Source organism: Aquila chrysaetos, chromosome 3 (assembly GCF_900496995.4).
Source record: "Aquila chrysaetos chrysaetos chromosome 3, bAquChr1.4, whole genome shotgun sequence".
Taxonomy (NCBI): Eukaryota; Metazoa; Chordata; class Aves; order Accipitriformes; family Accipitridae; genus Aquila; species Aquila chrysaetos.
Genome location: NC_044006.1, coordinates 27732903 through 27760076, shown reverse-complemented (window position 1 = coordinate 27760076; position 27174 = coordinate 27732903). Strand labels below are relative to the sequence as shown.

General features: G+C 44.6%; 1 protein-coding gene and 1 long non-coding RNA gene across 3 annotated transcripts in view; one reads left to right on the top strand and one right to left on the bottom strand.

The window, feature by feature from the left end:
• Positions 1-23608, bottom strand: part of EGFR (epidermal growth factor receptor) — a 167641-nt gene extending 144033 nt beyond the window's left edge. Inside the window, exon 1 of one of the 2 annotated variants that reach the window (XM_030007997.2) lies at positions 23086-23608. In XM_030007997.2, coding sequence (XP_029863857.1) covers positions 23086-23191 — 106 coding nt within the window. In that variant the 5' untranslated portion in view covers positions 23192-23608. The remainder of the gene's footprint in view (positions 1-23085) is intronic. The other variant, XM_030007996.2, reaches the window with a different exon arrangement.
• Positions 23609-23675: 67 nt separating this feature from the next.
• LOC115338921 lies at positions 23676-25313 on the top strand. Its single transcript, XR_003922567.1, has 2 exons — positions 23676-23780; positions 24630-25313. It is a non-coding gene; the product is annotated as an uncharacterized LOC115338921 (long non-coding RNA).
• The last annotated feature ends 1861 nt before the right edge of the window (positions 25314-27174 follow it).

The window sequence follows — 27174 nt, the reverse complement described above, 5'->3', positions numbered from 1 at the left end:
GAGCTAATCACCTCCGACACAAGTATTTGCTCATCTTTCCTTAACCTACTCACGGCTGGCTCGGTATTTTCTCCAAACTTCCTATTTCTGGCAAGGCAAGTGAATAATTTACAGTGAAATGTGGAACTATGGTAAAGTACAAAACAAAAGCCAGGACTGAGCAACTGAACTGAAAAAAATCCGATGTGTCAAAAAGCCCCTGCTGCTCTGTCGTGAGCATGGCACGAAGGTAACAGATGTGTGCAGCCCTGAAACCATCCTCCCTGCCCCTCTCCCTACCCTACACCTACAGCGCTCAGCATTCCTTTAGCATCCATCAGCTTACATAAAGCTCACGAGCTGCCGAACTCTGAGACTCATGGAAATGTACAGGGGAAAAACTCCATTTCGCGCTACATCTTGGTGATCAGCATCACGCACAGATCAGGTTTCAACTTCTGCAACCGTCACCAGATGACAGATCAGTGTGTAAACACCAAGAGCTCGAAGGAAGAAGCCAAGCACCACAAGAGCCCTTTGGGCTGGGCACAGGAGGATGCACAGATGCACACTGACAAATGTTACGCGTCTCCCCAGGGAATGTGATCCGAGTTGTACAGAGTGACGGTTTTGACATAACTTGTGGACTATCATTTTGCAACATAACTGTTTTATGTCCAGTATTGTGCAGAGGAGGAAACAAAACCCCAAACACTGCCTTGAGATTGCAGGCCAAGTGCTTGCTAGAAGCTACTTATAAATATGTGCGTGTGTGTCAGTGTGTGTGTGTAACTCCACAGCTCCCTTCTCCATTCCCATATGCAGTGCAGGGAATCTGCTAATGTTTAAATGGCGGGGAAGGTCAAGGATTTATTGTGGGAAAGCCAACAGTAATTTTGCTGCCCGACTCTGGAATACTGCAAACAGCCAAATTGCACAGCTTAAGAAGAAAAATAAAAGTTACCCTTTAATTTAGGACTTTAAAGAAACCATAGCTCCACTGGTCTTAGAATCAACCACCCAAGGGTACAGACCCACTGTACGTTTCCATAAACTGAGGGCAGCAAGTTACTCCTTTGTAAGCAGAGCTCCTTCTACATAACGTGACAACAAGCTTTCCAGAGGTAGAACTGGGACTTCAGAAACCTCCTTGGTTACAGGCCTGCCAAAACCCCAATAACCCTCCCCGCCTTTCCTAAGCATTCCTTCAACTTTCCCTAGTGCTCCCCCAGAAGAAGAGGCGTGCAAACACTTTGGCGAGAGGCAGAAAGATCTCCTGGAGACAGAGTGCAGCACTGTGCTTGATCTGGAAGCACAGTTTCCCTTAACACCACAAAGGATGAACAAAGCCAGATTTTGCAGGAGAGTTTGCTGTCTACACAAGCACCCATTTGCCTTTGGTTACACACGCACAACTTTGGGGAACACCGAATGCTGCAACCGTTGTTAAGTGTCCCAAAGAGCGAACCGATATATCCAAATGCTTATTCAATCTTTTGGCTGCAGGGTGGCATCTCGAAATATGTTATCTGACCCCCAGGCTGATCCCAGGAGGAGAACGGCTCTCTGTCTTTGCTTTTGGGAGTATGTTTTTCCATGGAAGAGGGCAGCTAGCGGGAAAGACCCCCTGTGCTCAGGAGTGGCTGTGTATTGCAACACCCTTGTTTGGCAGAGGAGGCTGCGGCGTCCCTGCAGCTGTCCTGGGCAGCAGCCAGGGGCTCTCGCTGAAGGTGCTTCATCCCGTGTCCAAGTCTTTTATGAGTCCCAGACTTGCACAAGAGGACCAATGCCAAGTTCAGTATGTTCTTGGTTTTACCAGCTGCCTTTTTTAATTAAATTAATTTAATTCATAAGGGGATGAGAAACTATGAATAGCAAGGTGCGAAAGCTTCACTTGCTTTTGTTCAGGTTCCTCAGTGTTTAGCTGGAGATGTTCACCCAACAGCCCAAGGCCTCAGTTGGTGCCAGTGCGTGATGCAGACGTTTGTCTGGTAGGAGCAGGAGACTAAAAGCATTAAAGTGCCAATCCTATGTAAAAAGCATGGAGCATCTGGTCTGTGCTATACACTCCTGTGCCAAACTGCTGCTAAGTGCCATAAAAAGTGAGCGTCCCTATGTACTTCACCCCAAAGCTTCCAGCAATTTGTTCCATTACCAAATCTCAAACCAGCTACTCTTTCGATCAGCTGCATTTTAGACCTCTGTGCACTACTTTTTCATTCATCACAGATACTTAGAAACCAGGTACTTAGCAATTTTTGCCCTCTCCACCCTTAAGCCATATAACAAAAAGCCCACTATGGACAAAGTCAAGGGGCAACAACTCAGTGTTAGGGCCTCCCTGCCTTTACTTCTCAGACTTCACCACAAGCAGACCTCCTGGTGACTAGGTTCACAAAGGAAAATATTCAATGCTACGTAGGTCCTAGGCCTGAGGGATTTTCCTTTGAATCATATAAATTTCTCATCCAACTGGCAACTTCTCTTCTTGCCACAATTACTGGGAAAGCAAGTTAATGAGTGTTCACCAGATTTGAGAAGAAATCCTGAGGATGCTATATGAACCTACCAGCCTCTGATGGCACATGGCCATGTGCCCTGTCCAAACAGCTCGATCTTAACCAACGCGGGAAATGGACCGGACAAACTGTGCCAGCAGTTGAAATGTTTTCTAAAAACCACTGAGAAGAAAAAAAATTCAATTGCTGGCCTCACAGAGTACCATCGATATGTGACAGAAAGCAAGCACTTGGTTTCAAAGGGGTCATTAAGCTTTTAACTATCCGCTTAACATGAAGGCCACTAGCAATACTGGTCAAGTCAATGTTTGTGCATGATTACGCTTCAAATTTAGATGGGAAGCTGTTGTACATAACAGGATCTGTGGAGACTTGTTTCTCTTTCTAATGGATATAAATTGCCAATAAAACGGGGCCCAGGGCCGAGATGCAAAACGAAGCTTGAAGAACAAACATTTTCACTGTCATTCATTTTCAAAACGCTACAAAGATCAAGGGGATTTTGTCCTGCCTGTCCAATGCACGTAATTAAATAAAAATCAATTAAAAATAAATAAAGATTGCGGGGAGGGAGCACCTTTTGAATCAAATTACATGATGGACAGCCATCACATGGTGCTCTTCTCTTCTCCACTGCTCACCCCAAAGAAAAAGGCTGCAGGTACCAATACCCTGGGGGCAGCGAATTAACTGGCACTGCTGCCTGGGGGAAAGCAAGCCCAAACTACCCAGCTATAAGCTGCTTTTCCTTCCTTCGGAGCTTCATCTGGAGGCACAAATCAGCCCTGCATGCGCTCACCCACCCGAAAACTTCTGGCGAGGGCAACAGGCAAGTGGCTGGGCAAAGGAATAAGCCTGTCTCGGCCTGGGAGAAAAGAAAGCAAACACAACACGCCCAAGACTGGCACTGGGTTCCTTGGCCAGGGAGAAGTCTCCATCCCCCTTCTTCAGGGCTTGATCCAGCCAGTTTGCAAGTATCCTTGTAACACATTAGTTAAGTGCAGAAGTTGTTCAGCACCTTTTCCAGGCTTCTCAGATATTGCAGGGCTAGTTTTTGCTTACAAAGCTCTTTTGTATTCAGAAATGATGCAAGATCTGCAAACCGACTATTGTCCTGAGATTTTGCCAACGTATAAAAGGACCAAATTCTCTTTTGATGGAAATACGCTATGAAGTCCTAAGCCCCTACGGGATCAAATGCTTTAAAAAAAGAAAGCAAGAAAGGAGATGTAAATATCCCACCTGCTATCCTGGCATGCTGCAGAAAGTAGTGTCACTTTAAAAAAAAAATAACAAACAAACAAACAACAACAAAAAAAAACCCAAATACCACCCTTCCAAACACCCAAACCAGAACCCACTACTCCATGCAGGTGTCCCATAAATATCCTCTTTAAACCTCTACCCATAGTTGAATTTGGACTGCAGCAAAAGATCTAATTTGTATTCAGCAGAAGGATTGCTGCTAATGCTGCAGGAAAACACAGTGCAGATTAATTCTCAATATTAATGAAAGCAGAATATCCCAAAGCTGTGAACTAATAAATAGACAGTCATGGCTAATGGCAGTTTGTAGACAACATGTAGTTCAAAGCTTAATAGATTTTTTTTTCTTTCTTCCCCTTTTTGTTTCCTATTGCTCCACAACTTAAAAATCCTGACAGACTTTGCCAGAAAACGCTATCGATGGATAAACTAAGAGGACCCTAAGGAAGAGGTTAAGCAATCCCTCACCTAGCCGAGTTTTAACACCGTGAATCACGCCTAACCCAAACACAACCTTCCAGCTTATCAAGGAGACTCGAACCACTCTAGCCACCAAGCCGGGGCCAAAGAGCGAACGTGCAGCTGGGCCAGCATGCGAGGCTGCGAGCGGTGCCAGGAACCGCGGGGCAGGCAGAGCCCTTCCTCCCCAGCGCCCCTGGAGAGGGGCTCCCATGGGGGCATCTCCCACCCAGCAGCAGCCCCCGTGTAGCGCTTGGCCCTGGCTGGTGCCTACCTGCTCCTTGGAAAGTCAGAGGCAATTACCCACGGACACATTTCCCAAAACCGTCGGATTTCGTGGCAATTTCCACACATGCACACACAGGCACTTTTTAAGACCCCAGCATTTACATCCTGCTGTGGCTTCACCCGCCCTTTGTTTTACGGCTAAGTAAATGCCCGGAGGAAAAAAAAAAGTAATTTCTTTAGTCTGTGTGCCCTGTATCGAAGCATGTAATTTCTTGATTATGTACAATTACTTGGGGTTGGGAGCGGGGCAGGGCTTAGACCATATCAAATCTATATAACAGTGCAGACAATTATAATACACAGATCCTGATTTTATAATCCTCTTTTGACTACCTCATGGGAAATCCATTATTCTGATCCCTATACAGTCAGTCCAACCCACCCAAACAAAACCAAAACCAACCCCCACCCCTCCCCAAAACTCAGAACCTGCTGAAGATTTAATACTTGAATTCAGGTAATTTTAGCTCCTCCTTGCTGCATTTTTTTCTTGGCCATACTTCTTCCAGCACTTACTCTGAGACGCTAAATGAAAATCCCCTGCTTTATCTGCAACAGATTATTATTTCCATGCAGAATTCTTTAGTGCAGTTAGTTACACAGTGGCCTGAAATAAATACCCAAAACAACAAAAAGTAATTGAAAGAGTACTGCATAGGACTTCTCTACAAGGGCTTGGATTCATAAAGGACAAACAGCTTTTTTTGCCACAAGCCCTTTATGCCAGGCAGCCCAGACTGGGAGCAAACCTGAAAGACTTGCATCCCTGCTTTTGAACGCTGCTTTTCCTGGCTGCAGACCCAGGTCTACTTTCAGTCCTGAGTACAGTACCTCAGCACTTCGGCAGGGCTGTGGAAGATTTACCTGAGGGCAGAATGTGACCTCGTGTTTTCATTGCACAATGCTACAGCTATACTTACACCCTCCCCTTCCACTCCTGCGCATGTAAAGGTACTGTTAGCTTTAGATAACAGCTGCCCATGCAGCTGCCAGCTGCACAGGTAAATGTTTGCTATTCCTCCCTATAAATGAAACTATGCTGTCAAACTAAAGACTTTCTTATATGACTTTCAGAAGCCTCTGGTGTTTAACTTAGTCCATAGCTAAAGCAAGCCCTCTCTTTTTAGCATACATCATCGCATACAATCAGGAAACCCAGAAAGGGAACACATGCATTTTAAACAAGGAGCGCCAAGCATTATAAATAAATTTGGTGCAATGAAATATGGAGCCTACGAAATAATTTTCTAAGCCTTGGGAAGCTTCCTCCCCCTGACATCAGTCACTCGCTTTCGCTTTGTGTATACGTTGCAAGTTACGGAGAAAACATCTTCAGGTATCAGCCCTAGCTACTACCGCATCCTTTAAACAAGGCCCTGAACTTCATGTACTGGAAGAATCTCGCTGCCTTTGATTTTGAATTTTAAAATAGACTGTCCCCTCAATGTCTCTGTGAGCAGACGACCAAATAAATTCCCTGCCTGGTTAAACCACTATGAACAGGGAACTCAGTTCCTCTGCCCCTGGGAACTCCTTTCAGATAAACAGTCATCAGACTTTTAAGCTTTTCTGTCTCTCTGTCTCCAAAAACATTTTTAATATACATCTACAGCAGCTTTTAAAAATCCTGCTAGTGCTGGAAAGCATTCCCCACGTAACATCGAGTTTATCATCAGAGGTGAGTGATTAATCAGGTATCAGGCAGACAGGTTGCATTTTTAAAGGTATATGTACATTTCTGAGATAAATCACTGCCTGCCTAATTATTGCTGCAGTGCATTCAAAACACTGACTACAAACAACAAAATATGTCGTTAAAAAATTCTACTTTTGACTACAAATTGACTTCTTTTTGTTATGTTTCAGGCAAATTATCATACATGTTACGTGTCTGAATACCTTCACTAAAAATCTATTCATTTAATACAGTACTGCAATACGCGTGGAAAATCTTTCATGAGCTGGAGCCCCCTGGCATATTTGTACCAGAACTAAATTGAGTTACTGAAGAGACTTCTTGGGGTCCACCTCGCTTAGCGTTCCTTATCCTTTGGGCAGCACCACAAAGATGCCGCATGCAAAGTTTCCAGTCCCAGGATACAGCCACTGTCACTGCCTTTAACTTGGTGAACTTCAAAGTGCTTTTGGCATTTGTTCAAACAAAATGTACTGAGGCTGTAGGATGGTTACAGAGTATAAGCCTGCTCCACCATCCTAAAGTACAAGTGACAATAAAGATACTTATCGAGGGAGAGTATCTGTGAAGAAGATCAGAATGGGAATTACGGAGAAGGAATATCACCTCAAGCACTGGAGGTTATACCACAGTGAAAGCATAAAAAGTAGAGGTTCAGAATCATCCCAAAGTGATCTTTTAAGTGTTCATACCTAACTGACTCAGTCTAGGAGGGGAAAGGGCCAGCTGCCTTCCAAGCCAACACGGCTTTCACGCAAAACTTGTGAATTTTCACAGGCATTTTAATGGCACCCTGGCTTCACCAGGGCTTAGGTTCAGCTCTGAACATCCAGCTATAGCAGATGAGACAAACTTCTGCAATGCTCCCTCCTAAGTTACCCAACTAAGGACCCTGACGGGGGAGAAAGGATGCGAGATCCCCAGCACTGTCTGTCCTTAGGTGGATCGCCAGGACTAGCCCTCGAACATACTGGGGAGAGCACAGTAACCCTGCAGGAGCAGACACACCACTAGAAGAGTTGCTCTCTCCAGGCCCCCACGTCATTTATCTCACAACTAACAATAGCTCACTGGTGAACAGTAGTAGGTGAGACTAAAATTCAGGCTGCAGAGCACAGGACTCATTTTTACACAGTTTTGGATTAGCACCTATGCAGATTTTTGTCCATATGGTGATTTCAAAACACTTTCAAAGACTAAAGATGCCGTCCAGAAATTTCTGTCAACAGGGAAAGGGACCAGCATATGTGCATAGCGTTTTTCTGGTTTTTATTTCAAGAATTAGAAAACTGCATTTGTGCTTTTGTTTTATGCAATCTGATAAAAACAGTAGCTGTGGGGGAAGTCCACAAGGGAACAGTAATCAATAATAATCATGTGAACACAGTGCTACCGAGAGTAATAAGTAATTCCTCATAATCCCAAGTATGCTTTTTCTAAGCACATAGTTTTATTAATGCACAGATACTCAGCTCAGTTTCTAAGAGTTGATACGGATTAAGAATACAAAGAAATGTAGTAAATTCATTAGCATAGAAAGTCTTCCTATACCACAGCATCTTAAAAGGAAAATTCCTAAATAGGATATTGACCTTACACTACTAGGTTTTCAATGATAAGGTATAGTCTTACGGAGTCCAGACTAGCTTAAAACCTTTCCTAGTCTTTCCTAGGTCTCTTGCCTCAACTACAACAATTACATTTTATTGTACAGAAACTTTTATAATGTACCACATTATGAATAGACAGCAAGTCTATTTATTAAGGTTTAAGAGACAGCAAAACGTCATTATATGCACACACCCCAACACCATTTCCTTGCTATCAAATACAGGTGATGCACAAATGTGATATGAAACCTTGTCCAAAATTCACGCCCACAAATCAAAACTTCCAATACTTCCAGTTACCCATTACTTCCATTTCAATCATCTTCAGTGGCTCATTGTTGAGAAATGCCAAGTATCTGCCCTCGCCAGTCACGCCCTACAAAAGTGTCACCACTTGAGCCTCTCAAAACCATCGCTCCCTTAAACAATGTCATTTTTGTCCCCTGTACAACAAGGCTCCTGAACCTGTACCAACTCTAGGCCTACAAGCAACTCCTCTGATTTCAAAGGGATCACACATAGACTGGAAATAATGCATCTGCCAAAGCAGCTTGCTGGATCAGAGCTATTGCTATTATTTCCATTAAGAACTTTTCTCAACTTCTGAACAAATTCATGCTCTCCTTTTACTGTAGCATTCAGCAAGTGTTAAGTTCCTACTCTCACTTTAGTTACGTGCACTTTAAAAATCTGTCTAATGTACTTTTCTAAGTGCTACATAGACAGGAGCTGCTTCAGTACCAGGTGGTATGGCAGTTGCTGTGGTAACACCATTTTTTTCCTTAAGTATAAAGCAAGAGTGCCAGAGGCCTCTATAAACTAAGAATTGCATATTAACATATCATCTCAGGGCTATAGTAAGTAATTGAGAGAGAGAGAGAGAGATGTATACACATGCACACACACGCTTCTTTGTAAGAACTCCCATGTAAAAGTTTTGGCTCCAACACATCCAGTGCGCAAGTGAAATGCCACTCAACTCCATCAAGTTCATTCCAGCAAGTTTAGAGACGTTGCCTTTTTGCTAAACCATCAGATCACTGCTTTGGCTGGCAGAAAGCAATGCTGAAGCCACACCACTTTACAGGACCTAAAGAATTCACCCATATTAATCCCATCCAACAATATATCTGGAAACAATTTTTTAGGAAAAGAAAGTGGAAGGACAATTACCAGAATATGTATTTACTAGACTTACTTTTAAGCATACCCAGGCAAAAGGCTCATTTCAAGTTATAACACTGACACCACAATACCTTGTGATGTGATTATAATTTCTAATCTTACCTTCTGTTTCAGGAGAATTACTTTTTGGCATAGTCTTCATATAACACAGTGTGGTGTTCTGTATCAGTTTTTCCCTTTAAACTAGATGAGAAGAGTTTTCTTAGGCAAATAAAGTAATAAAAAAACCTGATCCTGCAGTCCTGGCAGGCAAAATATCCATAGACTTCAAAGGGATATTATGCCTAAGGTTTGCTGGATCAAGCCTCAATAGAAGATGCGTGTCCCTGCTGCAGTGTTGCTATAATTGAGAAGCAAGAGTTCCAGATTTTCTTCTTTCTCCTCCAGCTCTCCATGATTTTACCTTTTCCATGAACTCCCCTGCATGTAGCTGCAGTGGTTTTCTTCAAAGCTGCACGCTCTGAAGCTGGGGAGCCAGACTCTCTTCGAGGCCCTCCTTGAATTCCACTTTACCACTCGCTGCCAAATACATCAGGAAGGTGGAGATGGAGCAAGCAATTTTATCACAGACAGTGGGCCAGTCAAGATCATTAGTTTAAGAATTATGTTTTTCTGGGGTAAAGTGCTCCTGAAGCTGCATAGGTGGAGACTGGAGAACAGATTGCCCCAGGATATGTTCCTACCTCTGCTGCCACCCCCTAAAGAAAATTAAGTAAATAAACACGGGCAAGCGATAACTCTAGGAGGACGGACTCTGTGCCCATTTAGCAATAGGAACGTTTCTGTTCCCCTCCTCCCTAGAGTATAAAAATGAAACTCCACCTGCAGGCAGGTAAGGCAGCTCCTTCTTTGCATCCCATGCTGCAGAAGTGGAAAGTCCATGTTCAACTCTTCACTATGCTTCGCATTATCAATGCATCTGCATTAGATATGTTGAATATCACCAACAATATCAGAGCCAGAGCAATTCACCGCTTGACTAAACTAATGACATATAGAGTATTTTCCTGCTCTCATCACTGTATTATCAGTGCAGTCTAACAGCTATGTTGCTTAATGCACTGTTAAATACCCTGTGCTATTTATTTTCTTGCAAGAGAACTTCCTTCTCTTCCCGCTTTGGATTATAGCCCATTTTGTATCACACTGTGGCTGATAATTTGTTATGTAACCAATCATGTGGAAGGGATGAAGGGGAAAAAAAGGAAAGGTAGGAAGTTAGTAGCTGTGAGAACAATTTGAAAGGGTCCATACATTGACACAGCTTGTAAGCTATGGACAAAATTTAAGTGCTTCTGCATTTTTTTTTTAATGGCATATTAATGCCTGTGAAAGTAATTACACCTTTTTAATGTTCACATTCTAATAACTGTCATGCTAAAAAACCACAGAGAAAACTAATGACAGAATAGAACTATAGTAAACTTCAACTGTTTTTCAGTTTTCATACAAAACCTGCAGCGACATTGCCCATTTCTGCTGACCTAGCCAGCACTTGGCAGAGGTAATGAAAAGGCACCTATTCTCCACACATGGGACTACAGCTTCAGGTGTAAACCTACCCCGGCCCAACCCAGGTGAGAGAGTTCTGCGCAGTTACAGCAATTGTGGACCTGACCCATTAATTTTCAGCTGACGCTATTTTATTTTTTTTTATTTGAGTTATTACACTTTCAGAACGAAAGTCTTATTTTATATAATTACATAAACACAATTGATGGTAGCAATTTATTCCAGGGGCTGAAGACGTTCATTGGCAATCTAACAATGGAGGGAATTATTGCTGACAATTTTACAAAAGCTTTTATCAAAGTTTATGGGCCATTAAGCCCAACAGTGCAATTACCAATACGACATCATCAGTCTCAATAGTATAGTGTTGGCCCAGAACAATCCATTTTCTGATCCTGTCTATTATAACTAGTCTGTTTACTCAGAAGTCGTATGTTTGCTATTTCTGAAATGATCCAAATCTTTGAAACAGTATTTGAGTTTAGTTCATAGACAGGATCCAATCGGTACCATACTAAACCGGAAGAAAATAGCCCAAGTCCCTTTCAAGTACCCATAACCGATTCAGATTTTCTCTTCATATGAAATACAAAATACAGACATTAGCTGAGCATACAAGCATACACATATTAAATTCTATGATACACGGAGGCAGCTCTGGGAAACAGGCAATACAATAAAAAAGGGAACATTTCTCTCCAGAACCTCAAAGAATTAAGTTCTTGACCTGACCTTGGCATTAGCACCTTCCATGCCCTATACTATCATGAATTAATTTGGTTCATAGTACTAATGACCAGATGCAAAAGAAACAGAGAAGGTGTTAATTAGCTGTTTTTACTCTTAATTCACTGAATACCATGTGCTCATTGATGCAAACCAGACTGCTGCTGTTCAAATCAAGACGATCTTCATTTAGAAAAAGGGTCTGTTCTTCCTTTTTTGTGCTTGACAAATCTTTTCAGTGTCAGGGAGAATTATCCACACATACTGATGGGAGCACCTTACACACTGATGAACACAAACTTCCATGGTGCAGGATTAGTTCATCTACCACAGACAACTGTGATAAAGTGATGCTGCCTAGGGGATCTGCCTCATTAAGGAGGGAAGAGAGAACAAGAGCAGCTCTGAAATAATAACATCATTAACAAGAGCACCTTACAGATCTTATTAGGTAGGAAACAGACTGACAATACCATTGTTCAACACTTAATTACTTTATGAAGACCAGATGGAAATGAGAGAGCATTTCAATGATAATCCTTTCAAATCCCAAACAAAAAGACAAATATCAAACTGATCCATTAATTGGGCATGTACCCTAACACAGATGTTTTAAGAAATGATCAGATCCTACCAGATAACTGAAGATGCTCAAGTTTTGACTTCACCTCCTACTGCAGACATCCTCACTGCAAGTGGTCAGATTAGGAATTACAAGTGGAAGAGATCACAGTTTTCCTTTTATACTGAATTAAAACTGCTGCAACTCAACTACGTATCGTCCTTTCCAGGTAGGTGGAAGCTGAGCATGCAACATAAGTATGAATTGCGTGTTTCCCTTTCTGGATCTGCTGAGAAATACTTGATCCTGCTCCTACTCTCAGAGACTGAACTTCTGCCATTAATTTTGGGGAAGTGATAACGGCATCAATATCTACCTAGATGCTACAACCACGACAATAAAGGCAAAACATGGAGCTGATACCACCTTGCAAGCCTCATGCACTTCATTCAGTCTGCTGCACAAAGACACCAGCTCAATTCTAACGTTGACTTTCCCCTGCTCTACGAGTGAAACTTCAAACAGAAGCCTGTGCTCTGTCCCCAACATGTAGGAGTACACAAGGACCAGCTAGAGAGTTTTTCATTAGAAAGCCAAACACTTGTATGGACGTTCAATGCCCTGCCAGCCATTGTGCCTTGGTAAGGACAGTCTTGCTGTGAGCAATCAGATACCAGTCAGAATTCAAATATTGAACCTGAAGAGGGAAAAACACTCTTCCTGGGCATAATTCATCTTCTGTTCACAATACCGGAGGTCTCCATTGGCAAAGACCTGGATCAGTACCTGAGGAAGGGGAGATAGGGCTGTTACTAGGTTTTCTGACAGCTTGTTTTTCAGGGAGTGACTTCCCTCCCTTAGTCTGGCTCTGAAAACGAAGTCATAGTTCCACCACTTCCCAACTCTCAGCAAATACCAAGGGCCCCGTGTCCTACACACTGCTCTGTGGTGCAAAATCCGTGTTCATGCGGAGGCCCAACAGCTTCAATTATGGTCTAGCTGTGACAAAACAGCTTCCAGAGACAGGATTTTGCCAACTAACACTTCTCTTTCCAAAAAATTGGTTTGTTTTGTTCTGGTTTCATCGGTTTTTCACTTGGGGTTTTCTGTTTGTTTTTAACAGGGAGGGGGGAAGGGATGGACTTGGTGCAAAACTAGTCTGAAGAGCAGCAAAACAAATTGAATCCTGTTCAACAAGTGAGAATGTCAAGTTTCCATTCATGAAAAGCAGGCTGCAATAAAAATGGAGGAGAAAAAACCACTCCACACGTTTAACAGCTTTTGACTAAAGGCACTTTCTGTTCAGCAGTTCCCAAGAATGTCGTGCCAACCACTGATGGGCTCGCACTCAGGGACTTGAGGACATCTCCCCACCACTTTTTTGTGGGGAAGGTTTCCTTGTCTTCACATGCCCAGTAGATGATCTCTGTACCTTCAGATTTAACACATGAGAACCAAGCTTGTCAAACATTAGTCACATCTGCTCTTACCACAGCTTTCCCTTCCCAATGATTAAAGGTAGTGAAGAAGGATTTTTTTTTCCAGCTTCCAAACCCATAGTTTGTGCAGAGTTTACCACCAACACCTTCAGGTAGAAGAACTGGTAACTTCTACTTGCAGAAGAAAAAACAGTGATCACATATGCAAAATGTTATTTTTATCTGGCACTGAAGATCTGGTATCTTCACTATTTTGAAAGGCTTTTTTTTATCGAATAGGTATCCCTAGTGTCTTATGTATCTTTTATGTTATATTAAGTGAAAAAGTTGGAAAGAAACATGATTGCAAAATTTTCTCCTGAATAGAGCAGACGCTTGTCGGGCCAGCAGGTCCCCAAATCTTACCTATTCTCCATATCCCCAGAGTGCACCATCAGCCAGAGCTGCTTATTGCCTTTGATAGCTCAGGTTGTATTTTCTTAAATTAATCAACATTGCTTTGTATGTGGTATAACCAGTTATGACAGAGCAGTAAAGTGACCGTATTTTTTTTTAAATAGTACTTTCACAATGCCAAAACCACATGGGATTTTTTGATTGCATAATACAGCTACTTAAAATTAAGACAAACTACAAAATAACAACATTAGGAAACAAAGGACAAGAAGACCTTTTCTTCCTTGTCGTCTACAACGAATTACTATGCCTCATCACAAGTCCAAACCCAACAGCAGAAGCTGCAAGTGAACCATGAAGCACATCCCCTTGGAAACACCAGGGATAGCGCATAATCCATGAGCACATCTGAGAAAAGCAGTTTTCTGCAGCTCTGGTTATGCCACATCCATTGGAGTTGATGGCCCAGGAAGACATGAAGGAAAGCTAAGACTGCAGCAAACTGTAAATGTTTGGTGAGCACCTGCTTGAGAATTCCTCACTGCAATTAAAGAAAACAGAGGTGCACTTGGCAAGGTGACTCCTTTTCCCTGTTAAGTATCTGCTCGTGGAAAATTAATACGAAAACATAAGCGTTGAAGATACAGCACAATGCCACCCGTACAAAACAAATGTGTATCTCATTTTAATGTAAGCTTTGGTTAAGTGGCTTGTGTTGAAATGCTACCCAGCGTTCCAAGTGTAACCCAACTTAATCATATCTATTGAAAACCACATAATAAATAACATGAAATATGCAGCATGCCATCCTAATTGCAGAGGTTGTCTCATTTACTAGAAGTCATTTATTTATTCAAATGACTTGAATGAACTTGAATCATGGGAACTAGTTACTGATTTGTGCAAACAGCCTCTTACTTCTTTGCTAAAGGCACTGTTGAAATAACTGACCCAACTGCTAAAACAAGCTTCTTCCTTGAACCCTGCCTCCTTCCTTAGTCTTACCTCCTGAGTGAACTTCAGAAAACACGATTGTTCTACAAAGGCATTTTGAACTTAAGAATTAAAAAAAAAAAAAAGACTCAATGAGTTACAATGCAATGTATTAATTAATGCAATGGAAAAAATTGGTATTTCCAAGATCAGAGAATTGCTTAGCAATCGGGAACTGCACGTGCAGCCGTAATTGCACTTTGCAGAATTTAAGTACACAGCTCTCAAGAAGAAACGTTCACTCCCTCAGACCTGAAAGCTGAATTTGATTCACAAAGTGCACATATGTCTCTCAGATCTTAATGGGGGGGGGAGTGTATACATATCCCCAGACAGAAGCAGCTATAGTCTCCTTTTGTTTGTTTTTTTGTTTTTTTTTTAAGTTAGGCCTTGCAAACATGAAAAATGCCATCACAACTGTGCTGCAGCTATGTAGAAAGCATAATTTAGGAAACAATTCAGACTTTACAGCTGTTTACACCCCACCTTGATTTGCAGCTGTCTCACGCCGCTGTTATTTCAGGAGGTGCCGGGGCTTCCCCTGGGGTGGTGGAACAAGGGGCCAGGCATGCTGAGCCCTACCACCAGCGGGGAATGAGCACACTTCGGTCGCAAGGAGCCAAGCCAGATGCATGCCACCGTAGGTCACCTCAGCCCAGGCTCCGGCCAGGCTCCATCAAGGGACATGTCCCCAGGGAAGGACACGCAGAAGGGTCTTCAGGAAAGAGCAGAAACGATGCTCTGCATGAGACATCATTTCAAAGCTTGCGAGTAAGCCCCGAATAGGATGTTGGTTATCTTCAACTCCAGGCAGTGTTTATCATTGGCTTGGGCGTGGGGCGAGAGGCCAAAATCCTAGCAGGCAACTTCGCCAGCGACCAGCTGTGTTGCCTCAGGCAACCATTCAAAGCCTCCGTGGCTCCGGTCCTGTGGCTCCTGATAGGTAAAATAATACTTTTCCCTACCTAGGAGAAGTGCTGCATGAACTCGCAGTGCCCCAGTGCTAAGAGGGGCTGATTTCCAGGGCTCTTCTGGTTATCTTCATATTTACCGCTGAATCTGGTGACGGGAAGGCAGGGATCATGCCACCGCATTTTGATTACCAAATGCGCACAAAACCCATTCCCACAAACTGATAATTTTCTTCTCATAAAAGCCAGAGCTAAAACACTACTATCCTGTCATCAAGACAGCTGGTTTATATCCTCTCCTCCTTCCTTCCACATCTTCCTCGGAAAACATCCTGCCTGACATGGTCCCTGCCGACTTGCCCAGCCCCGCTGGCCCCCGCGCCCCAGGAGGAGCCGACTACTCTGGCAGAGCAGTTCTGGCAAAACCGCCTTTGCCGGTCCTGCATATTTTTATTTATTCTTTTTTTTCCTTTGGTTTGGGATGGAGGGGGCTGGCAAGCCCACCACTTTTCCAGGGAGCTGGAGGGTACACCTGGGGAGGCCACCCACCCTTCACGTGGCACCTTTGCAAGGTAAAGGAACCACAGAGCGGTAACCGCTAGACGGAGGAGAAGGCTTTTAACGCACACAGAAGCACGGCCAGCCCTTGCGGCATTGCTACTGCTCGGCAGCTTTCACGCCGCCTGCCCAAAGCCCTGGCCTGCCTGCTTGTGTACCTCCAGAAAGGAGGCTGCAAGCCTCCAGCTCCAACTCTGGCCAGAGGTTAGCAAGGTATGGTGAAGCTTTTTTTAAAAATTTATTTATTATATTTCATTATTTCTATTATTGCATTATTTTTATTTCATTTGATGAAAATGGGAAAAAGCGATCACAAACATTTTGGACTGCATTTATCTTTCCACTTAACGTTCACCCAGATTGGGGCGGAGCTATTTATGTGTATGTAAATGACAGTTTACCCCAGCCCCAAGACCTTAAGTTTTTCAGGGGGGGAAGAAGCAAACTGAAGTTAGTTCATTAATTTGAGCCAAACTCAGCAAACACGCCTTGGCCAAAAAAACTGAGTGGGAGGGAGGCATAAGAAAATGAAGTGGTGTTCTGGTATTTTCAAAATAAACCTGCAAATTTTCATTTCAAATGGCATTTCATTTTCCTTCTTACCCAACTTAAAAAGAAAAGAAATGGTCTCAGGTCAAATTTAGTCTTCCAAATTATCTTAAAACAGGTTTTTTTTGTCGGTGTTTTGTTGTTGGTTTGGTTTTTTTTTCCCTTCACTTCACTAGAACCACCCTAGCATTTGTTTCATTTGACTGGAAGTTCTTTTTTTCCAGTTGTTGTTTTTTTTTTCTCTTCAACCACTGAAACAAACAAAACCCACCCATGATTTGATGCACTCTAGTAGTACGACATGCATGCGAACACGTAGATGTTTACTTTCATGTACGCAGATGTGTTGGGCAGGAGAAGGCATGCTGGCAGGAGGAGGAACCTTGCATCTGCCTTGCACGGATCTGTCAACAGGCAAAACACACTTTGCATTAAAACTTCAAAATGAAAGCTTGCACGCCGCACGCCTTCATGGGCTACATAAATCCAGTGCTGCTCTCTCCTAGCAATGCCTTCTGTTCTTTAAAAGAATTTAAAAGGTGCAGCATGGTAGCATGTGTACTTTTTAGCTCAATGGCCAACCCACACGGCCTCATCTTTTTACTCTGGTCATCAGAAAGTTCTCCTGTTCAAACACACGATACAAGTGGGTTTCTCACGCTTCCTCCTTGTGAGCAACCCTCAATAACATTATTAAGCACAGAGAGCACAAGACCCACACCTACACATCCTCCTTATAAAACAAACTAGGAAGGCATGTCACAGCTCTTAATAAATAACAACCTTGCTTCAGCAGGAATAGACATTTATTTTGGTACAACTTCTCTGTACAGAGAAGTACATCTTTTTTTTGCACATTTCCTTTAGGAATGACTTCTGCTGCCCATATTTACGCCAAATGTTCTGTAACTATTTCTAAAGAAAAAAAAATATACTATTACTCAATACTGTTAGGTCAGCAGAATTCAGCCCTAAAAAAAGTATTACAGTCCTGTTTGCTGTAGCTGGAAGCCAAGAGGTAACACATCAAAAACCAGAATGGGCAGAAACAATACTAGATCTCATACTGCACATACTAATAAAGCGTTCCTGGAAGTGAAGGGGCATAGGAGAATGTCAAATCAGTAAGTATTTCAGGGTCAGCATGTACTGTACCAAGCTGAACAACAAATGTCAGAGTCCACACAAAACATCAAGCAGTGGATTTCCACCCTGCGTACCGTTAATTCCTGGCAAAAAAAATTCACCTGAACACTTTCTACCCACACCTACACACTGCTGATAAATCCATAGTGCTGGCTCCCCATGTCCTCATGCCTCTCACGACCTCTCCAGAGGCAACAGGTAGGAACGGCAGCGGTCCTCAGGAACAGAGGACTTCTGATGAGTCACATCCAACACAGCTTTTATCCCACCCTCGTCAGCCGGAGCAGGGGACTTGTGGCATTGCATCAGCCTCATTTGAAGGGTGCATCCCAGACGTGAGGGCCCATCGGCTAATCCCTCGTCATTATTCCCACTCTCCTGCTGTAGACCTCAGCGCCACACAGCTCCTGGTCATCGCCCCCATCACAGGTGCTGGGTGAAGTGCTGCTTAGGACCCAGAGAGGCAAATTCTACACTAACTTCTCCAACTGCACTTACGGCAAGACGTGTTGCTCAAGCTCACCTGGAGGCGAGAGCAAGGCAGGTGACTATCCCCATCACAGCAATAACTGCTGCTTGAGTATTCATTGGAGGCTACACACCTTCTATGACTGCTACGGAGCAAATCCAGGAAACGAAAAGCGAGAACATGCCTTCCACTGAGCAGGAAATAAAAGCTCTGCTGCCTTTCCTTATAACTTTCCCTTTTTGCTAAAACTAGCAAAATCCTAGCTGGGTTGAGTGCGATTGCTGTGCCAGCTGAGCCCCGACCAACAGAACTGCATTTTTCCCTAGCAGATGCTCAAGGAGAGCACTACAGCACAATCAGGTTTTGAGACATTATAAACACAAATAGAAGATGCCTAATGCAATTCACACACACTTCCAAAATAACAGCTACTCTAGCTAGCAGGTCATCTTTTTACAGAATTAGATAGACCTCACCCCTGTTTCGACCAGTCTAAATTATAAAGGTTTGTCAGCCAGGTCACCCCAGCAAGTGCTCCTAATGTGGACTGGCCAGAGGATGCTTTTGTGGGTACAGCCAATTCTGGCTCCCCCAATTAAGGTTCTACAAGTCAAAGCGTTTCTCTGACAGTACAAGCACATTTGCATTACACAAGCCCTTTTGCAATACAGATCCATCTAAGATGAGATTTGACACGAGTTCTCATACGTGTAAACGCCAATGCTTATAACATAACATGCTGACTGCTAATTTTGAATGTATGTTAGTTCTTACTGGGATACTCCACTCACATACGCAGGGTGACTTTACCCTCTGATGCACACATACTACCGAAACTTGGACTAATCCAGGAGTTTGTACCAATATCAACAGTTTCTATGCAAAACCATTCCGTGAAGGTATTGTCGTCCTCCCTAAAATGAAGTAAACTTTTCACTAGGCTTGTTTCCGAAGAGCTATTAAGCAAAGGCAGTTTGTGCTCAAGGAAGATAAGGACACCTTCTGAAGGAACTGGTTTGGCTAGTCAGCTATCTTGCTGCTAAAGCTAGCATATCCCAGTGATTTCAGTGATACATGGATACTCAAATGCAAAAGTCAGCCCTGAGGACCATAATGGCATTGTGTGACACTCCCTGAAAGTCTCTCTCTATAAATTAACAAATAAATTACAATGGACTACTCTGATTGTAAAGTCTCCAGGGCATTGATCTTGATTTCTTATTTATCTGCAACTCTCTTAATATACTCTTGACACAAGAAATAACACATTTGTATTTACTGTCACTTCAGTGTGTAGTCTGCTCACCATACACACACACTTTGCTGAGAGGCCAATCTCTTTTGTAACTTTTTCACCTAGCCACTGTATTTTGCAGATTGCTCAAATTAAGGAGATGACTGCTGGCACTTTAACTTCCCTTCCCTGCTTGTCAGAAATTGCCCTTAATGATGGGATTTGGGTTTTGTTCTTAATCATTCACACACTGCGGCACTGGAGTAAGAGCAGGTCTATACTCAGGACTACTTATTTAATTATATTATCTCACCAAATTGGACCATATCAGTATCTAAATTTCCATATCTCTAACTGCATTTGCTGCCAAGGCTGCACAGATTTATTTTAGTTTCCAAATCCAAAAATGTTCAGTCATTTACCAAGGAGAACAAAAAAAATGAATGGGTGCATAGACAAGACTTTAGATAATAACCAAATACCTACACACACGCGCGCGCATATATTCACTCCTGTCTCCAGAGAGGAAACTCCACCTGCACCAGGATAATACAAATACAGGAATGACAGAAGAGCGTAGCAGCAATCTCTGCTCCCACGGAGCAGCAGCCAGGTTACACAGGAGGGCATCTGAAAAGTCACTGGATGCCTGCTCATAACCCGATCAAGCCCTACACAACTCACAAAGACTAGTCTACCTGTATACATGTGTCACAAGTAAGTACAGAATAATATACAGTGCAGACACTACAAAACAATGTAAAGGGCAGCAATACATAAGAGCAGTACACATGTAGCCCACACGTAAACACTGCACAGGATATTAGATGGAGCTTTTTCATTTCACGTGAAAATGAATACTTCAACATCCTCAAGGAACTTGAGTTTTCCTTTGTTTTTCAGAGAGCAATGTAAGACATCTGGTACAGAAGGCCATCGCAGCTGACTTCTGCAGCTCCCGTGCTGCCCAGAATGCTTGCATGCACGCTCCCAACATGGAGCGGCACGCTCCCATCCCACAACGGCTGCAGCTACAGATCAAAACTAGCGATATAAAACCAATATATAGCAACAAAAAAGCAGTTCGCTTAACTGTAGCACTGTCACCGAGCATTGCCACACAAAACGGACATGGGTCAAACGCATCCTGCGTAAGAGGCACGCCGGCTGTCGCAGGTATTTATCTCAGGTACCACCGAGCAGGCCATCCCGGGTACATTACTGAAAATCCGGATTAGTTCCACTGTGGTTAATGTGGGTCAACATCAGAGCAGGTAGATAAGAGAGAGAGGCAGGTATCGATCCCTGTGAGTGTACTTCAGCTTCCAGCAATGCTGTTTGGTTCTGGAATATGCACAATTGGGGGGCGAGGGGGTTGTATCTTAGTGACTACCATGTTATAACTAAACCAGTTTTTTCTCATCCACATTCAAAAACCTCATTCTAAAAGTTTGGGAAAAAACAAAATTGTATTTAAATTTCCATTCAAACATTATGTTGATCAGATTTTATAGGTTGATTCTCACATTCTTCTAACAAAAACAACATTTGCCCAGGTACTTTTTTTTTTTTTTTGAGACATCTCCTCTTTTGGTAATAGAACAAATCAGGTTGAAATTTTTAAAAGTGTAATTTCATATGTGATTTGAACTTTAAAATCCACAAAATTTGGTCTTAAAACTCAAAAGAGTGTTGTATATATTTATTACAGCACATTTACTTCCAGAATTACTCTGAATTCTGATGCTAGGCCCTATCACTTGACCAAGGAGGCAGGTCACAACATACACTGATGCTCTATTACCTGTTGGACCTGTTGCTTCAAACCAGTATCTCGCAATTCTCAAATGCCGCCTCATTTTGTACCCCTGACTCATTTTCTTGCTTATCCTTAAGCGTGGGGAGAAACTAACAATGACCAATCAATTGATTAATGCTTCCTGAAGAAATTCTTCTGCCCTCACCTCTGCCACTGAGCCTCTAGCTCTCCGCAGAGGAACAGTTACTTGCTGACAGAACATACTGAGAGTAATCTCTATTGGGTTTATCACTTAGCTGTTGATTATTTAGTAATCCTCAAATAACTGTCACCCTCCTAAGTTTATGAGACACAGAATTGAGCACTATAACACGGTATTTCTCCTCACACTTTCTATATGCTACAGGGCATGTGCACCTGAGGCTGCATCTCAAAAGACTTTTAACAAAAGCACAGCAGATGGAATCATCCTGCTTCTCATCATTTTCAAAGGATGAGGGGAAAAAAAAAAGAAGAAAAAGAAAACCGGGAAAGAAAAACTGTCCATGTTACATCAACAACAGGTATGAACTTGATTCCTGGAACAAGAGAATCTCTCCACTTTTTAAAGGTTGTGCAACTAGTTCTTTTGGATGGGGTGTTTCTCCCTTTCAGGGTGGTTTTACTGTCCACAGTCACAATAGACTAACTCGGTTGCTTTACGCCCTGCATCAGCCCTTCTAAAAACTATTAATTCTCTTCTCCCACTTTTTCTTTAAAAAGAAAGAAAGGAAAAAAAAGCAACCCAATCCACACCACCCAAATCTGCATTTTTCCCTGGCTGGCAGATTTCCAAGATAAAGAGGACTGCACTCTGCCTGGAACAGCAGCCGGGGCCTGCTCTCCAAACTCACAAAAGAGAGCACCACACACAGAGAAAAAAAAAAAAACCGACGGATCCGACCAGCCAGAAACGTTTTCTCACCCTCTAAACCAGTTTCTCAAAAAAAAAAAGAACCAACCCAAACCCAAACCCAAACCCCAAACCACCAGCCCCACCAGCGAACCCGAGCCGGAGGCGCCCGCTCCGCGCCGTTCCCACGCACCGCCGGGCCGGGCGGTCACCGCGCGGGGTGACAGCGCCGGCAGAGTCGGGACGGCTTCTTCACGCCGGGTCAGGCAGGGATAAATCGCCCTGCCTTTTAATAACTGGGGAGCCAGAACCCACCTGAAGTTCCCCCTCTTTCCACGCCACCCCCAGCCCCCCGCCTTCCCAGGTGTATACTTTTTTTTTCTCTCTTTTTTTTTTTTAACAGGACAAGCGGAGGTGTGCGGGTCAGGGCAGCAGGCGGGGGCTTACCGGAGCGGTGCTTACTCCGGGGCTGCGCGGCTTTTCCCCGCCGCCACCGCGGGGGTGCCGGCAGCGGCGGTGCGGGGCGGTGCGGGGCTGAGCCCGCCGCCCGGCCGGGCACCACGCTCCGGGGAGCGATTGGGCAACGCGGGAAGAGTGGGAAAGAAGAAAAAGAAACACGACAGGAGAGAAGCACGACCGACGAGATGTGCCAAGGCTTATTCCCTTTTATTTCCTCCACCCCCACAAAAGAAAATAAACCTAGAATCAGGAAGTCAGAGCTGCGTGATCGCTGCTATAGGTTTGGGTTTTTTTCCCCTTTCTCCTCTGTGTCTCTGCTTTTTTTTTTTTTTCTTAAGTAGTTGGGACTTTCCCTCCGCCGCTCCCCACGGGAGGCCGCGACGCGACGCCGCCCGCAGCCTCGGCTCCCGCGGTCCCACGGGGCGCCGCCGGCGAAGCGGCGGCGGGACCCCCCCGCCCCGCCCGCGCCCCCTCTTACCTTTCTTTTCCTCCACGGCGGAGCAGAAGGCGACGCGCCCCAGCAGCAGCACCAGGACAGCGGCCCCGCGGGGCCCGGCGGCAGCGAGGGGGCTGCGGCCGCCCATGCTGCGGGACCGCCGCTCCCTCGGAGGCGGGGGGGGGGGGGGGGAGGTCGGACGAGACGAGGCGCACGGAGGTTTCCGCGGAGCCGCTCCTCCGCTCCGCTCTGCTCCGCTCTGCTCCGCTCTGCTCTCCTCCCGCGGCCGCGATCAGCTCCGCGCCGCCGCTCTGCCCCGCGCGGCTCCGCGCAGCATGCTGGAGGGCGGCCGTCGAGGGCTTGCGCGCACACGTGCGTGCCCTGCTGCGGGCGGGCTGCTGCCTTCCTCCTCCTCCTCCTCCTCCTCCCTCCTCCTCCTCCTCCTCCTCCTCCTCCCTCTGCTCCTCCCGCTGCAGGCGGCGGCGGCGGCGGTGGGTGCGCAGGGGCTTGCGGAGCGGCTGGAGCCGGCTGCGGGACGGGGCGCGCCCGGCTGCGCTCTCCGCCCGGCCGCAGAGCGCAGGGGCTCCCTCTGGGGACGCCGAGGAGGAGGAGGAGGAGGAGGAGGATGGGGCGGGAGCAAGGAGAAGGGGGGAGGAGGAACCGGCGGCGCCTTCCCCGCCCAGGTGGGGAAGCGACGGACCCGTCACCTGTCCCGGGATACAGGACGAGAGGAGGGGGTGAGTGGGGAGGGGACAGTCTAACTGCTCGCTCGAGAGGGTGGGGGGATGCCCCGCTCCCCGGTGGCTTCTGCCCGGCAGCTGCCAAAGGCATGAGCTTGCATTTGCGCCGCTGCTCGCGAAAAAGCGGCGTGGCCCCGGCACAGCCTCCGCCCCTCCTCTCCCCCCCCCGCCCCGTGTCGCCTCTCGGGGGGAGGCCGGGCCCCCGCGGGGGGACAGCGTCTGTGCAGCAGCGCGGGTTCCCCGGGGCGTTTTGCAGCAGAAACGCTGTCCCGTCCCCCCCACGCCGGGTCCCTGCAGCCCCCAGGGAGGGGAGTGAGGGCAAGGAAGGGCTGAGGCGCTTTAGCGGGGAGCAGCAACCACGAAGCGGCTCCGGAGGTTAAATCCGCTCCCTCAGGGGCGCATCTACCGGGGCTCTGGCCCTCCTTTCTGCCCCCCCCCCCAAATCAGCGGAGCCCACTGGGCGTCCCTGCAAACAGTCCTGTTCTCGTTCTGGGCATTTTACGCCGAATGCTTGCGAGGCCAGGTGTGTGCGTCAAATAAAACCGCACTGATTCTATGCTTGTTTTAGCACAAGGATAAGAGGGTCCGTATCTGTGCATACCGTTTCTATTCCCCTGCAGTGGCAGTGAGAAGGGGCTCCTTGCTCCACGTAACAACTTAATAAACGTGCAATGATATAAGTGTTCTTGAGGTGCTCCGGGGACATCCACAGACGTTAAGCAAAAGAGTACATGCATGGTGCTCCTTCCCCCCCCCCGACATCTTTCCTCTCCGAGAGGCAAACCCAAGCTCTTCAGTATTCAGTAAAATATGCTTATGGTTACAGTCTCTTTTTTTTTTTAACAGGCTGCTCCTCTGGAAAGTGGGAGGAAGCACCGTCTTGTCACTCAGGCACGTAAATAGGACATAGAAGTGTCACTTGTCTGGGCTGGGATCTCTCTGAGTAAATCATGATTCAACATACAAACTTGTTAAATGCTGGTGGCAATTTCTTTGCAAAGCTCTTGTGAAGACTTGGGTCACGCAGTCAGTAGGGTATGAAGCCTTAGAACTGTTATGATTAACTGGGAACTCCAGAACTGAAGTCCAGAGTGACAGGAGTTTTGGGAGATGACATGCTAAATGCCTGTGTCTATCACAGGGTACTGGAACACAATAGATTGCAAAATAGCCTCTGAGTGTATCTTGACTTTCCTCTGTGATGCATGTTCCTCTGAGACAGGCATTACTTTTCTCCTACCAGTCAACTTCCTCTGTACAATCTTTTTCTGATAGTTTAACTAGTTACTGTCCTAACTAGGCAGAGAAAACCACCATCCCATTTACTTTTCCTAGCACAAAAACCAATGCCTGACCACATGCCTTTAACTAGGTATCATCCCTCCATGCCTGTAATCATTTATTAAGAGGAATTGGGTTACAAGTCAGCTTTTGTATGCTGTAGCTGACATTCTGGTTTGATTATATTTTGTAAATAATGTGAAAGATGTACTTTGAAGTAAACTCAGACATTAGTAACAGGAACTCATACGATTTGTTTCAAGGCTGTAACTGAGGGCAGAATCTGGGCTTACAATACAACATTAATGCAATTTGCTTCAGAGATGCTCACACAGTGCAACTTCATAAACATTCATGTATATGATGCATTTTCATTTATTTATACAAATAGCAGGATCTTTAAAAATGAGAGGAGCAGGAAAAAACGATCAAATTCTGGGGAGGGAGGATTTGAAGAGCATCCTCAGAACACACTAATGATTGCAGCTTGCATTATGAGAAAGGAAATGCAATTAAGACAACCAAGAAAGGAACCTCAAATCAGTTCTGTAGATAAATGCTAAATAAAAGACTTGTGCCCCTAGACATGCATGTTGAGCATCAAGCTACTACTATGGAAGGCAATGGAGTTTTTAAAATCTAGAAAAAGATAGAATTCAAAGTGACAATTGAAAAACAAACTAAACTTAAGAAAAAAAAAAGAAAACATCTTTTGCATATGAATTCAGTGGAGAAACTTGTCCAAGTCCTGTCCTAACACGCTAAAGAACAAATACTTGCTTTGCAGAATTTTTTGTGCAACTGTGATTCTACCTGCTATACTGAGCAGGAACATTTCATAGTTGCTTCACCTCCCATCACATACTGTCCTTCCATAAATGCACATAAACCCAAGAATTTGATCCTAACTAAACACCTCCTTCATTCCTGACATGATGGGCAAGGGAAGACTAGGCAAATTCCTCTTTAAATTTTCTTTCCCACACTGCAGATATCCACTACAGGAGACTCTCATCTGCTGCTGGCAGTGCAGTACCGCTGAAGGGTCTGCGCAGCAAGCTGCCATGAATTCCGTCCTCCCACCTTTTTGAGCACAAATGTGTTACTTTCATGGCATCTGTGCTCTACTTGCCAAGGTCATGAGATACATAAAGAGACTCTAAGACTGAGGTTTGAAACGCTTATGATCACAGGCAGGGCTTTCAGGCCTTTTTTATACAACAGAACAATTTCTGAAACAGTTTGAATTCAAACATGACATTTTCCCTAAACAGCTGGTCACATACCCAGTGACTGCCTTTGGTATAACTCCTTTGAAGCTAATGTAACTACGTGAATTTTACCAAGGGCATGCAATATTCATATTGCAAAACTTTTATTACCAGCTGCATGTGTGCATGGATCAAAGGTTATGGGACAAAGGCCAACCTTTTGACCACCAATTTTTAAGTTGATAGTGCACAGTGAGAATATCACACTAAATGCAACAACTTGCTTCAGCTTTCTTTTGACTGGCTTGCTTTATAGTATGTATATATCACCTGTCTTCTATATATTAAGCATAAACATGCTGACCTGTGAAATAAAGTCCATGTAAGCTGGTAGTTCCTTCACGTGAAGATACTGCCGGATTGCAGAACTGAACTGCGATTGCTCACCGCCACTTGCCTGCACCGCTGAGCTGATTACTTTGCCACACATGGAGAGAAGTAACTATAAGAGGATGAATAACTGATTTCCCTATCAGTGGAAAAAGCAGGATTAATTATCCTCTCTCTTCCACATTCCCTCAAAACAGAATAGAATCTCAAAATCCCTTCAAGAGTAAAGAAATCCCTGCTGCTGGGTCCTTTCCTTGAATGAAACAAAAAAATGTGTTGGTTTTCGTTATCCACTGAGAAGTGGGTCAGCGTTTGCCCCTCCAAAAAAATCCATCAGCAACTGTTCCTCGATGGCAACACAGGTCTTCTCTGCGTGTTGCAAAAGTGATTTTATAGGGCAGGCTTTTTACTGGAAGAGAATAAATTAAGTAGCGCTGAATTAGCTGAGTTTTACAGTCCCGCTTGCTCAGATATCATCTGCATGGTGTTTGAGATTGTGGACATTGTAG